Below are 15,540 nucleotides of genomic sequence, written 5' to 3'. Positions count from 1 at the left end.
AGCCAATTATAAATTACACCAAATGGCTTTGTTGGGTCTGTCCTTTGTAAGCAGGTGTCCTTTATATGCAGGTGTCCTTTATCACAGGTTTTACTAATTTATACTGTATGGGATGAGCTGAAAAACTTAGTATGCTTTACAGAAATGTCAAGAGTTTAACAGTTGTAATTGTGAAAATAGAAGTCCAGTTTAAATAGGAGGCCAAATTTTCTTTGGTATCAAATCAATAAGCTTGTTATTCCGATGGCTCTTTTCATCGTTCATACATTAATTCATACAAATATCATTGGATCAAATGTTTGACCAATAAACAAATTATTGAAGTATGAAGTAAAATGAATTGTTGGGTGTTTCAGTGTTTGGTTGGTCGTACAAATGTGGTCCGGACTGGAAATATAACGCCCTAGACGACTTCTGCTACCAAGTGATATCTGACCACCCAAAGACATGGCCGGATGCTCAGTGGGACTGTAACCGTAGGGGAGGAAACCTGTCCAGTATCAGTGGACCAAGGGAACAGAATTTTATACAGGGTAAATATATAGTAAGGGGAGGTAACCTGTCCAGTATCAGTGGACCAAGGGAACAGAATTTTATACAGGGTAAATATATAGTAAGGGGAGGTAACCTGTCCAGTATCAGTGGACCAAGGGAACAGAATTTTATACAGGGTAAATATATAGTAAGGGGAGGTAACCTGTCCAGTATCAGTGGACCAAGGGAACAGAATTTTATACAGGGTAAATATATAGTAAGGGGAGGTAACTTGTCCAGTATCAGTGGACCAAAAGGGAACAACAGAATTTTTTACAGGGTAAATATATAGTAAGGGGAGGTAACCTGTCCAGTATCAGTGGACCAAGGGAACAGAATTTTATACAGGGTAAATATATAGTAAGGGGAGGTAACCTGTCCAGTATCAGTGGACCAAGGGAACAGAATTTTATACAGGGTAAATATATAGTAAGGGGAGGTAACCTGTCCAGTATCAGTGGACCAAGGGAACAGAATTTTATACAGGGTAAATATATAGTAAGGGGAGGTAACCTGTCCAGTATCAGTGGACCAAGGGAACAGAATTTTATACAGGGTAAATATATAGTAAGGGGAGGTAACTTGTCCAGTATCAGTGGACCAAGGGAACAGAATTTTATACAGGGTAAATGTATAGTAAGGGGTGGTAACCTGTCCAGTATCAGTGGACCAAGGAAACAGAATTTTATACAGGGTAAATGTATAGTAAGGGGAGGTAACCTGTCCAGTATCAGTGGACCAAGGGAACAGAATTTTATACAGGGTAAATATATATTAAGGGGAGGTAACTTGTCCAGTATCAGTGGATAAAGGGAACAACAGAATTTTATAAAGGGTAAATGTATAGTAAGGGGAGGTAACCTGTCCAGTATCAGTGGACAAAGGGAACAGAATTTTATACAGGGTAAATATATAGTAAGGGGAGGTAACCTGTCCAGTATCAGTGGACCAAGGGAACAGAATTTTATACAGGGTAAATGTATAGTAAGGGGAGGTAACCTGTCCAGTATCAGTGGACCAAGGAAACAGAATTTTATACAGGGTAAATGTATAGTAAGGGGAGGTAACCTGTCCAGTATCAGTGGAGCTAGGGAACGAATTCTATACAGGGTAAATATGACAAATATTTATGATAATATGTCTAGTAAGCTAGGGGAGGTAACCTCTCTAGTATCAGTCGACCAAGGGAACAGATTATTTATGATAGTATGTCTAGTAAGGGAAGGTAACCTCTCCAGTATCAGTGGACCAAAACGTTATACAAGGTAAATAGGGCCTACCACACAAATGTTTAGAATCAGATATATAGTTAGGGAAGGTAACCTCTCAATGCATCAACAACATAAGTTAATTTACAGATTGTGTTTTCAGGTAGCTTTGCTGCCTTGTTAGTTCACAGGTGTAATCTGTTATTAGACTGATAAAATAACAGTTAACTCCGATAAAGAAAAAAAGTTAAAAACAGAAAATGTTTCTATATTACAGCCATTTTAGCCGCTGGAATGTCCAACGTGCCCTACAATTTCTGGATCGGGGCCACAGATGGTAACCAGGAAGGAGGCTGGGAGTGGATTGATGGCGCTCCCTTCGCTTTCTTCCATTGGGACCAAGGTATTGTCTCTTTCTAAATATTGTCTTCAAGGAGGAAAGAAGGTTTTATGTAATAACATTGGTTACACAACCTGTGAAAGTTTCATGTATAACATTTCAATGACTAGTATGTTGTGTACACTGACCTTGTTGTCAGACAAAGGAGCAAACCGCAAATACTCTTGTACATAGATGACCAAGTGTGGCATGATTAACTTATTTCGGGCAATTGCATAGTGTTGTATAATCTGCAGTGCAAAAATTGACATTGGGCATCAATCTGCGACTTTCATCTCAAAGACAACTCTTACACTTTTATACCTGTGTACTTATGCTGTCGGGTCAATTTATCTGAGGAAGGTGACAGTGTACACATGTTCTAGTCATGGAAATGTCCCTAAGAATCATTCACTTGTTGTGTAACAAATATAATTTTGTAAAAAGGTCATGTAAGGATGTGCCAGGTTTGTTGGTGAATGAAAGCCGGAGTACCCGGAAAAAAACCACCGACCAGCGGTCAGTACCTGGCAACTACAACACATAGGATTCGAACCTGCGTCCCAGAGGTGGAGGGCTTGTGGTAATATGTCAAGACATCTTAACCACTCGGCTACCGCGGCCCCCATATTATTTTGACATATGTAATGTACACAAAAGGAATGCAGTAAGTTTTTTTCAGAAATTTTGCTTATTTGATAAGCTATTTTAAAAGTTCCATTCTTCGATAGATTTGGTTTGGTTTGATGTATTTAGGGCAATTTAAGGACATGCTAGGTTTAGATTTTGGAGGAAAGTTGGAGTACCCAAAGAAAAAACACAGACCAGTGGTCAGTACCTAGCAACATAATTCCACATGTTTTTGTTTAAGGTGAACCCAATGAGTCCGGAGTTGGTGAAGACTGTGTTGAGATGGTATCCATGTGGGAATATAGATGGAACGACAAACGATGTGACAAACCTAATGCTTATATCTGTAAAAAGTTAGGTAAGTAGTGTACCCAACAAACCCAATGCTTATATCTGTAAAAAGTTAGGTAAGTATGTACCCAATAAACCCAATGCTTATATCTGTAAAAAGTTAGGTAAGTATGTACCCAATAAACCCAATGCTTATATCTGTAAAAAGTCAGGTACATATATATGTACAACAAAATATGTGTGTACATATTATGTATATCTGAATCAATAATCAACCTTAGACTAAAGAACTGGTTTAGCCAATGAAAAATGATGTACCTTTTCGTGACATTATTTAGCTAGCTGTTATTGGCTAAATCTGACCTTAAGATTGTTTCATGACCTTGAGGCCAGAAGGTAACACAAAGTTAAGACTTATTTTGTATTTTAGCCACTGACTGTTTCATGACCTAAGACTTATTTTGTATTTTAGCTGCCCCTACCACCATCCCGGCTGGTAGTCCTACAGAGACCCCACCCAAGGTCTGTGTGGTAGAACCAATGATCTCCGGGAATTACAGTCTGTTGGACGGTAACGCTCTGACCGCCTCCACGGTTCGCTCACCCAGAAACGCAGCTGCGGACTCTAGGTACTACAAGGGAAGTAGAGGTAATCAAGATTGATACATCTATAGTATATTAGTGATGTGTTTAGCGGCCAGGGACAGATAAACTTTGACTGCCAAGACAGGTAGCTGCACCTGCAGATGCATTCAAATAATATAAGTATTTAAGAGATAAAAAGATTGTATAGTACTTTATTATGTATGTGTGTGATGTATGTGTGTGATGTATGCGTGTGATGTATGTGTGTGTGATGTATGGTGTAGTATGGTGTGATGTATGCGTGTGATGTATGCGTGTGATGTATGTGTGTGATGTATGTGTGATGTATGTGTGATGTATGGTGTGATGTATGTGTGTGATGTATGTGTGTGATGTATGTGTGTGATGTATGCATGTGATGTATGTGTGTGATGTATGCGTGTGATGTATGCGTGTGATGTAGTGTGTGATGTATGTGTGTGATGTATGTGTGTGATGTGTTTGATGTAGTGTGTGATGTATGTGTGTGATGTATGCGTGTGATACCAAGTAATTAGATAAGACTTAGTAATGCATACATATATGGTATGTCAACATCAGTTTTAATTACTATTGTAAAATTTTGTATATTCCGCAACAACTATAAGTCAAGTAATCACTTAGTAGGAATTCCAGACAAAATGATGGTGATTTGAATAACAAATGGTCCCTATTTTTATACAACAATTGTATTCTGGGCCTGGTTTGACTTTATTTCTATTCTTTAAAATCAATATAATTCAATTACAGTATTTTATAGTATATATTATTAAGCAATATTTTTTCCCTGAAAATCAGGCACATTGCTTAAACTCTATCCGGCTTATTTTATGTGAAGGATTGTTTAGAAAAACTTGCAGAATTGATGAAAACTTGTATAATCTGTTGATAACTGAATGGCCTATTTGTTAACATACAGGTGGCTGGTCATCCCTTAATACCAATCCTGGTCAGTACATCAAGGCTTCGTTCTATAACACCGTGGTGATGAAGGCAGTGACCACGGTCCGGCCGGTCAGACGCGGATGAGTGGGTGGTCACTTACAAACTCCAGTACCAGTACGATTTTTACTCGGAGTGGGAGTGGTACGAGGAGCCCCCGGGGACTGTCAAGGTGGGTGGAAATTAAACTCACTGTGACTTTTTAATGACCTTGACCTGTATTCAAGGTAACAGTTGTCCAAATTTTTTGTACATTATATCTTTATACAGTTCAAATTTACCAAAACCCTAAAGTATTAGACTACTTGGTTCTATGAGTCCCAAAAAAGAATGTAAAAAGAAATCACCATGATGCGTTTTCAAGGTTACAGATATCCAATTACTTTAACTGAATTATCTTGCTTCAGTTTCCTTTACCTTTGATAAAACGATTGAATTTTTTTATGGTACATGTAATTAATTTTGATAATTTCCACTTTGACTTCATCTAATAATAGTAGGAGGATAGAAATAGTCAGGGGACAAAACAAAATTTGGGATATTCCAACATTTTTTTGACATATTGGAATTGACCGATCAACAGGTGTAATATAGCCATGTCTGATATTCGCAAACACACATATACCTATTCAAAGTCAGCAAACATCATAGCACACACAATTCAAAATGCAAAGTTACCTGGTTTGATTGACATTCCGTCAATATTGGTTGGATACCTGGCAAGTGAATGAAGCGTCACTTGTTGACTTTGTGACCTATTTTGTATCCTTACTAACACCATACAGTTTCCCAGCGATAAACTAATAGTTATATATTGTAATCTAATGGTCTTATTTACCAGATCTTCACAGGAAACAGTGACCCCGGCATACCAGTTACCAACACCGTACAGTTTCCAGGCGATAAAAGTTTAGTTATATATTGTAATCTAATGGTCTTATTTACCAGATCTTCACAGGAGACAGTGACCCCGGCACACCAGTTACCAACACCGTACAGTTTCCAGGTGATAAAATTTTAGTTATATATATTGTAATCTAATGGTTTTTATTTACCAGATCTTCACAGGAAACAGTGACCCCAGCATACCAGTTACCAACAGCATACAGTTTCCAGGCGATAAACTTATAGTTATATATTGTAATCTTATGGTTTTTATTTACCAGATCTTCACAGGAGACAGTGACCCCGGCACACCAGTTACCAACACCGGACAATTTCCAGGCAATAAAATTTCAGTTATATATTGTAATCTAATGGTTTTTATATTTACCAGATTCTTCACAGGAAACAGTGACCCCGGCATACCAGTTACCAACACCATACAGTTTCCAGGCAATAAAATTTTAGTTATATATTGTAATCTAATGGTCTTATTTACCAGATCTTCACAGGAAACAGTGACCCCGGCATACCAGTTTACCAACAACATACAGCTTCCAGGCGATAAACTTATAGTTTATATATTGTAATCCTTATGGTTTTTATTTACCAGATCTTCACAGGAGACAGTGACCCCATGCACACCAGTTACCAACACCGTAACAGTTTCCAGGCGATAAAAATTTTAGTTATATATTGTAATCTAATGGTTTTTATTTACCAGATCTTCACAGGAAACAGTGACCCCGGCACACCAGTTACCAACACCATACAGTTTCCAGGCGATAACATTTTAGTTATATATATGTAATCTTATGGTTTTTATTTACCAGATCTTCACAGGAAACAGTGACCCTGACACATCCAGTTACCAACACACACACAATTCAAAATTCAACAGGTGTAATATGGCCATGTCTGATATTCGCAAACACACATGTACCTATTCAAAGTCAGCAAACATCATAGCACACACAATTCAAAATGCAAAGTTACCTGGTTTGATTGACATTCCGTCAATATTGGTTGGATACCTGGCAAGTGAATGAAGCGTCACTTTGTGACCTATTTTTTATCCTTACTATCACCATACAGTTTCCCAGCGATAAACTTATAGTTATATATTGTAATCTAATGGTCTTTATTACCAGATCTTCACAGGAAACAGTGACCCCGGCATACCAGTTACCAACACCGTACAGTTTCCCAGGCGATAAAATTTTAGTTATAATATTGTAATCTAATGGTTTTTATTTACCAGATCTTCACAGGAAACAGTGACCCCAGCATACCAGTTACCAACACCGTACAGTTTTCAGGCGATAAAATTTTAGTTATATATTGTAATCTAATGGTCTTATTTACCAGATCTTCACAGGAGACAGTGACCCCGGCACACCAGTTACCAACACCGTACAGTTTCCAGGCGAATAAAATTTTAGTTATATATTGTAATCTAATGGTTTTTATTTACCAGATCTTCACAGGAAACAGTGACCCCAGCATACCAGTTACCAACAGCATACAGTTTCCAGGCGATAAACTTATAGTTATATATTGTAATCTTATGGTTTTTTATTTACCAGATCTTCACAGGAGACAGTGACCCCGGCACACCAGTTACCAACACCGGACAATTTCCAGGCAATAAAATTTTAGTTATATATTGTAATCTAATGGTCTTATTTACCAGATCTTCACAGGAAACAGTGACCCCGGCATACCAGTTTACCAAACTGCCAACATACAGTTTCCAGGCGATAAACTTATAGTTATATATTGTAATCTTATGGTTTTTTATTTACCAGATCTTCACAGGAGACAGTGACCCCTGCACACCAGTTACCAACACCGTACAGTTTCCAGGCGATAAAATTTTAGTTATATATTGTAATCTAATGGTTTTTATTTACCAGATCTTCACAGGAGACAGTGACCCCTGCACACCAGTTACCAACACCGTACAGTTTCCAGGCGATAAAATTTTAGTTATATATTGTAATCTTATGGTTTTTTATTTACCAGATCTTCACAGGAAACAGTGACCCTGACACACCAGTTACCAACACCATACAGTTTCCTATTGAGGCTCGTGGTATCAAACTCTTCCCTCTCTCCTGGCACAATGGAATATCCCTACGCTGGGAGATCCTGGGATGTATCCAAGGTAGATCATTATAATGACAAAATCCTAGCGTTTGTTTGTACAAATCTTACTAGTTACTATGTTAGGCTTATAGATGCAGATACACTCCGACTCCAGTATGATAAGGATATTTTTTTTAAATTTCAGATTAATTTTTGTCTTAAAAATAAAATCCAGAGTAACAATATATGCCTTTTGCCAAGGAAATTGTATAAAAAAATCTAGTATTATTTGTAGTCCTTATCTGACCTAGTATAATGTGAGCCTTTATGACCTTGTATAATTGTAAACCTTTGGTCCCTCCATTTCTTAGATTTTTGTAGCACCGGACTATAGTATGAGTGGACCTCTGGTCGTTTCCATCTACATCAATCACATCATCCACCAGTTCTGACTCCAACCATGCGGCTCCAGCAGGCAGACTCCAACCAATCAGAACCAACACGGCGCCATCATGCTGGCGTGCTCAGTCGACAACAAGCAGCAACGGAATGGTTCCAAGTGGACACTTGGGTAATCCAGGATTATCCGAGGGTTAATTTTCGAAGGTACTTACTGCTGGAAAACCTCTGACGCCCAGGAGTGGGTAACACATGTACAAACTTCTAATACAACATACACGGACTCACGCTATAAACTTCAACTACTACTCCGAGCCATATGGAAAAGTTAAGGTAGGCAAGGGGAGACAACTTGTTTGTATAGGTGACTGTCCACCATATTAGTAGTTATTTTTACCCGATTACATTAATAAGGAGATCAATTGAAGCCTATTTGTTCATATGAAGCAATTATAGATGTAAGAAAACATTGCATTTTCAAGATAAAAAAAAGGATATATGCTTGACTTAGTGTAATTTTTTCCTTGAATCCTTTTACTGATGGATGACCTTGTAATATTATGTGTCATTTGTGTGTTTCTCTGGTAATCACAATATTTTAATTTAAATGATAATAATGCATGTCTACTATTTTACCTAAATGACCAATTGTCTACTATTTTACCTGGTAATAATCCTATTGTCTACTAATTTTACCTGGTAATGATTCCATTGTCTACTATTTTACCTGGTAATGATCCTATTGTCTACTATTTTACCTGTAAATGATTCATTCTATGTCTAATTATTTTACCAGGTAATGATCTATTGTTACTATTTTACCTGGTAATGATCTATTGTCTACTATCTTTAACTGGTTTTGATTATTGTCTTACTATTTTAACATGGTAATGATATATTGCTATTATTTTACCTGGTAATGATCTAATTGTCTACTATTTTAACAGGTAAAGATCTTTTGTCTACTATTTTCCTGTTAATATATTCTATTGTCTACTATTTTACTGGTAAGGTATCTAATGTCTATTATTTTAAATGGTATTGATCTTATTGTCTACTATCTTTACCCAGGTAATGATCTATTGTCTACTATTTTACCTGGTAATGATCTATTTTACTATTTTACCTGGTAATGATCTATTGTCTACTATTTTACCTACCTGGTAATGATCTATTGTCTATATTTTACCTGTAATGATCTATTGTCTACTATTTTACCTGGTAATGATCCTATTGTCTACTATTTTACCTGGTAATGATCTATTGTCTACTATTTTACCTGGTAATGATCTATTGTCTACTATTTTACCTGGTAATGATTCTATTGTCTACTATTTTACCTGGTAATGATCTATTGTCTACTATTTTACCTGGTAATGATCTATTGTCTACTATTTTACCTGGTAATGATCTATTGTCTACTATTTTACCTGGTAATGATCTATTGTCTACTATTTTACCTGGTAATGATTCTATTGTCTACTATTTTACCTGGTAATGATCTATTGTCTACTATTTTACCTGGTAATGATCTAATTGTTTTACTATTTTACCTTGGTAATGATCCTATTATACTTTTATTTAATACCTGGTAATGATCTATTGTCTATTATTTTATTACCTGGTAATGATCTATTGTCTACTATTTTACACTGGTAATGATCTATTGTCTACTATTTTACCTGGTAATGATCTATTGTCTACTATTTTACCTGGTAATGATCTATTTTCTACTTTTTTACCTGGTAATGATCTATTGTCTACTATTTTTACCAAACTGATTTTGTATTTTACCTGGTAATGATCTATTGTCTATGGTACCTGGTAATGATATATTTTTTAGGAGGTAATGATGATCTATTGTCTACTATTTTTACCTGGTAATGATTCTATTGTCTACTATTTTACCTGGTAATGATCTATTTCTATTGTCTACTATTTTACCTACCTGGTAATGATTTCTATTGTCTACTATTTTTTACCTGGTAATGATCTATTGTCTATTGTCTACTATTTTACCTGGTAATGATCTATTGTCTACTATTTTACCTGGTAATAATGATACTATATTGTCTACTATTTTTTTACCTGGTAATGATCTATTGTCTATTCTATTTTACCTGGTAATGATCTATTGTCTAACTATTTTTACTATTATCTATTGTCTATTTATTTTACTGGTAAATGATCCTATTTCTACTGGGTTTTTATGATAATTGACCTGGTAATGTCTACTATTTTACCTGGTAATGATCTATTGTCTACTTTTTTTACCTGGTAATGATCTATTGTCTAACTATTTTACCTGGTAATGATCTATTGTCTACTATATTTACCTGGTAATGATCTATTTTACCTGGTAATGGGTCTATTGTCTACTATTTTTACCTGGTAATGATCTATTGTCTATCTACTATTATTTTACCTGGTAATATCTATTGTTATTATTTTAGCCTGTAATGATCTATGGTTGTTCTATTTTATTTTTTACTGGTAATGATTCCATTGTCTATTGTCTATGGTTTTACCTATTTTAGGATTGTTTTATGGTAATGATTATTGTCTATTTCCTACTGGTAAAGATCTGTTTGTATCTACAAAGTTTTTACCTGGTAATTGGGGACTTCTCTATTGTCTACTATTTTACCTGGTATATGATCTATTGTCTATTAATTTATTTGTGGTAATGATTTTTATGTTACTATAGATTTTTTACCTGGTAATGATCTATTGTCTACTTTTACTGGGGATCTATTGTCTATTTTTTACCTGGTAATGATCTATTGTCTACAGATTTTTACCTGGTAATGATCTATTGTCTACTATTTTACCTGGTAATGATCTATTGTCTACTATTTTACCTGGTAATGATCTATTTACCTAGTAATGATCTATTGTCTACTATTTTACCTGGTAATGATCTATTTTCTATTATTTTACCTGGTAATGATCCTATTTTCTACTGTTTTACCTGGTAATGATTCTATTGTCTATTATTTTACCTGGTAATATTCTTGTTGTTACAGACTATCCCTGGTAACACCAACAACAATGAGACAGCGACCTACTTTTTTAAAGGTCACTTCACAGCCCGGTTTTTGAGGTTGGAGCCGTTAGCATTTCACTCGTGGATATCCCTGCAGATGGACGTTTTATTTAATCTGTGCTATTGGTAACTGTAATTCTAATTTTCCTTTCTTATTAGACCTATAATTATACTCTCAAATTCTCAATATAGGAAAAAATGATGCTGGGGGGGGGGAATTGTATAAGTTTTATATGGAATACTGTAAAAATGTATCTGGGATTACTGTAATGATGTTTGTTAATGAATAATGAAACTGTTTGTTTTTGTTTGTTTTTTAATGGGGATAAACATGACTTCAGTCTGTACTGTTGTGGCTATTATTACTTGGGCCACTCTCAAAGATTCATCCAAATCCCATTTTCTAATTAAACAGATTCTTTACCTGTTCTGAAGGCTGCAGTGGAGTACCATAATAATGGAGGATATAATGGAAAGAACAAGTTATAGGATTGTTTTATAACGACCGATTGGCTAACCTTCGGGATCCAGACCCTGAATGGTCCGTTCCGTAGTCGACTTAATACCCTGCTAAGTAAAACACCACACACACCACAACACACAAAAAACACACACAAACACACCACAAAAAAAAAAAAAAAAAAAAAAAAAACCACACACAAAAAAAAAAAAAACACCCCCCCCCCCCCCCACCCCCCCCCACAAAGTCGGTACGGAGGGGCGTGGACAGCGAGATAAAACAACACGATGCCAGCAGTACTTACAGCTGACCTTCTGGTGGACTTATAGCTCTACTGTAGGATCAGGATTGTTTTATAACCTGGAGGGTTATAACGTGCTTGTACGCCTAATTGGGCCCTAAGTGGATAGGTCTGGTGGCATGATGTACATGTCAAATTCGTTAAATGGATGGAACTGTTCTGGGACTTCTCTACTGTATAGGATTGTTTTTATAATGGAGGATATAATGGTAACTGTTCTGGGGACTTCTCCCTACTGTATAAGGATTGTTTTATTATGGAGGAAATAATGGTAACCCGTTCTGGGGGACTTCCCTACTGTATAGGATTGTTTTATAATGGTAAATATTGGACTTCCATTATTTATAGGTAATGGTAACTGTTCTGGGGACTTCTCTACTGTAAAGGATTGTTTTATAATGGAGGAAATAATGGTAACTGTTCTGGGGACTTCCCTACTGTATAGGATTGTTTTATAATGGAGGAAATAATGGTAACTGTTCTGGGGACTTCCCTACTGTAATAGGATTGTTTTATAATGGAGGATATAATGGTAACTGTTCTGGGGACTTTCCTACTGTATAGGATTGTTTTATAATGGAGGATATAATGGTAACTGTTCTGGGGACTTCCCTACTGTAAAGGATTGTTTTATAATGGAGGAAATAATGGTAACTGTTCTGGGGACTTCCTCTACTGTATAAGGATTGTTTTATAATGGAGGAAATAATGGTAAACTGTTCTGGGGACTTCCCTACTGTATAGGATTGTTTTATAATGGAGGATATAATGGTAACTGTTCTGGGGACTTCTCTACTGTATAGGATTGTTTTATAATGGAGGATATAATGGTAACTGTTCTGGGGACTTCCCTACTGTATAGGATTGTTTTATAATGGAGGATATAATGGTAACCTGTTTCTGGGGACTTCCCTACTGTAATAGGATTGTTTTATAATGGAGGATATAATGGTAACTGTTCTGGGGACTTCCCTACTGTATAGGATTGTTTTATAATGGAGGAAATAATGGTAACTGTTCTGGGGACTTCCCTACTGTATAGGATTGTTTTATAATGGAGGATATAATGGTAACTGTTCTGGGGACTTCCCTACTGTATAGGATTGTTTTATAATGGAGGATATAATGGTAACTGTTCTGGGGACTTCTCTACTGTATAGGATTGTTTTATAATGGAGGATATAATGGTAACTGTTCTGGGGACTTCCCTACTGTATAGGATTGTTTTATAATGGAGGATATAATGGTAACTGTTCTGGGGACTTCCCTACTGTATAGGATTGTTTTATAATGGAGGATATAATGGTAACTGTTCTGGGGACTTCCCTACTGTATAGGATTGTTTTATAATGGAGGATATAATGGTAACTGTTCTGGGGACTTCCCTACTGTATAGGATTGTTTTATAATGGAGGATATAATGGTAACTGTTCTGGGGACTTCCCTACTGTATAGGATTGTTTTATAATGGAGGATATAATGGTAACTGTTCTGGGGACTTCCCTACTGTATAGGATTGTTTTATAATGGAGGATATAATGGTAACTGTTCTGGGGACTTCCCTACTGTATAGGATTGTTTTATAATGGAGGATATAATGGTAACTGTTCTGGGGACTTCCCTACTGTATAGGATTGTTTTATAATGGAGGAAATAATGGTAACTGTTCTGGGGACTTCCCTACTGTATAGGATTGTTTTATAATGGAGGAAATAATGGTAACTGTTCTGGGGACTTCCCTACTGTATAGGATTGTTTTATAATGGAGGAAATAATGGTAACTGTTCTGGGGACTTCCCTACTGTATAGGATTGTTTTATAATGGAGGATATAATGGTAACTGTTCTGGGGACTTCCCTACTGTATAGGATTGTTTTATAATGGAGGATATAATGGTAACTGTTCTGGGGACTTCCTACTGTATAGGATTGTTTTATAATGGAGGATATAATGGTAACTGTTTGGGGGACTTCCCTACTGTATAGGATTGTTTTATAATGGAGGATATAATGGTAACTGTTCTGGGGACTTCCCTACTGTATAGGATTGTTTTATAATGGAGGATATAATGGTAACTGTTCTGGGGACTTCCCTACTGTATAGGATTGTTTTATAATGGAGGAAATAATGGTGACTGTTCTGGGGACTTCCCTACTGTATAGGATTGTTTTATAATGGAGGATATAATGGTAACTGTTCTGGGGACTTCCCTACTGTATAGGATTGTTTTATAATGGAGGATATAATGGTAACTGTTCTGGGGACTTCCCTACTGTATAGGATTGTTTTATAATGGAGGAAATAATGGTAACTGTTCTGGGGACTTCCCTACTGTATAGGATTGTTTTATAATGGAGGAAATAATGGTAACTGTTCTGGGGACTTCCCTACTGTATAGGATTGTTTTATAATGGAGGATATAATGGTAACTGTTCTGGGGACTTCCCTACTGTATAGGATTGTTTTATAATGGAGGAAATAATGGTAACTGTTCTGGGGACTTCCCTACTGTATAGGATTGTTTTATAATGGAGGATATAATGGTAACTGTTCTGGGGACTTCCCTACTGTATAGGATTGTTTTATAATGGAGGATATAATGGTAACTGTTCTGGGGACTTCCCTACTGTATAGGATTGTTTTATAATGGAGGAAATAATGGTAACTGTTCTGGGGACTTCCCTACTGTATAGGATTGTTTTATAATGGAGGATATAATGGTAACTGTTCTGGGGACTTCCCTACTGTATAGGATTGTTTTATAATGGAGGATCATAATGGTAACTGTTCTGGGGACTTCCCTACTGTATAGGATTGGTTTTATAATGGAGGAAATAATGGTAACTGTTCTGGGGACTTCTCTACTGTTAAAGGATTTGTTTATAATGGAGGATATAATGGTAACTGTTCTGAGGGCTGAGCGTACTTCCCTACTGTATAGGATTGTTTTATAATGGAGGAAATAATGGTAACTGTTCTGGGGACTTCCCTACTGTATAGGATTGTTTTATAAATGGAGGAAATAATGGTAACTGTTCTGGGGACTTCCCTACTGTAAAGGATTGTTTTTAATAATGGAGGAAATAATGGTAACTGTTCTGGGGACTTCCCTACTGTATAGGATTGTTTTATAATGGAGGGATATAATGGTAACTGTTCTGGGGACTTCCCTACTGTATCAGGATTGTTTTATAATGGAGGATATAATGGTAAACTGTTCTGGGGACTTCCCTTACTATAGGATTGTTTTATAATGGAGGATTAATAATGGTAACTGTTCTGGGGACTTCCCTACTGTAAAGGATTGTTTTATAATGGAGGATATAATGGTAACTGTTCTGGGGACTTCCCCTACTGTAATTGGATTGTTTTATAATGGAGGATATAATGGTAACTGTTCTGGGGACTTCTCTATTGTACTAGGATTGTTTTTATAATGGAGGATATAATGGTAACTGTTCTGGGGACTTCTCTACTGTAAAGGATTGTTTTATAATGGAGGATATAATAGTAACTGTTCTGGGGACTTCTCCTACTGTAAAGGAATTGTTTTATTAATGGAGGAAATAATGGTGACTAATGTTCTTGGGGAACTTCCCTACTGTATAGGATTGTTTTATAATGGAGGAAATAATGGTAACTGTTCTGTGGGACTTCTACTGTATAGGATTGTTTTATAATGGAGGAATAATGGTAACTGTTCTGGGGGACCCCCCTCTCTACTGTATCAGGATTGTTTTATAATGGAGGATATAA

The 15,540-nt window shown here is 36.3% G+C and overlaps 1 protein-coding gene across 1 annotated transcript in view; it reads left to right on the top strand.

Annotated features, from left to right (window-relative positions):
• The window catches only part of LOC138327108 (macrophage mannose receptor 1-like), a 40,148-nt gene extending 32,497 nt beyond the window's left edge, over nt 1-7,651 (top strand). The window contains exons 15-20 of the mRNA XM_069273091.1: nt 357-533; nt 2,020-2,145; nt 2,993-3,109; nt 3,515-3,691; nt 4,586-4,780; nt 7,516-7,651. Of these exons, the coding sequence (XP_069129192.1) occupies nt 357-533; nt 2,020-2,145; nt 2,993-3,109; nt 3,515-3,691; nt 4,586-4,695 (707 nt within the window). The 3' untranslated portion in view covers nt 4,696-4,780; nt 7,516-7,651. The remainder of the gene's footprint in view (nt 1-356; nt 534-2,019; nt 2,146-2,992; nt 3,110-3,514; nt 3,692-4,585; nt 4,781-7,515) is intronic.
• The last annotated feature ends 7,889 nt before the right edge of the window (nt 7,652-15,540 follow it).

Source organism: Argopecten irradians, chromosome 7 (assembly GCF_041381155.1).
Source record: "Argopecten irradians isolate NY chromosome 7, Ai_NY, whole genome shotgun sequence".
Lineage (NCBI taxonomy): Eukaryota > Metazoa > Mollusca > Bivalvia > Pectinida > Pectinidae > Argopecten > Argopecten irradians.
The sequence above is the reverse complement of the archived record's forward strand: the minus strand, read 5'-3'. Positions and strand labels throughout refer to the sequence as shown.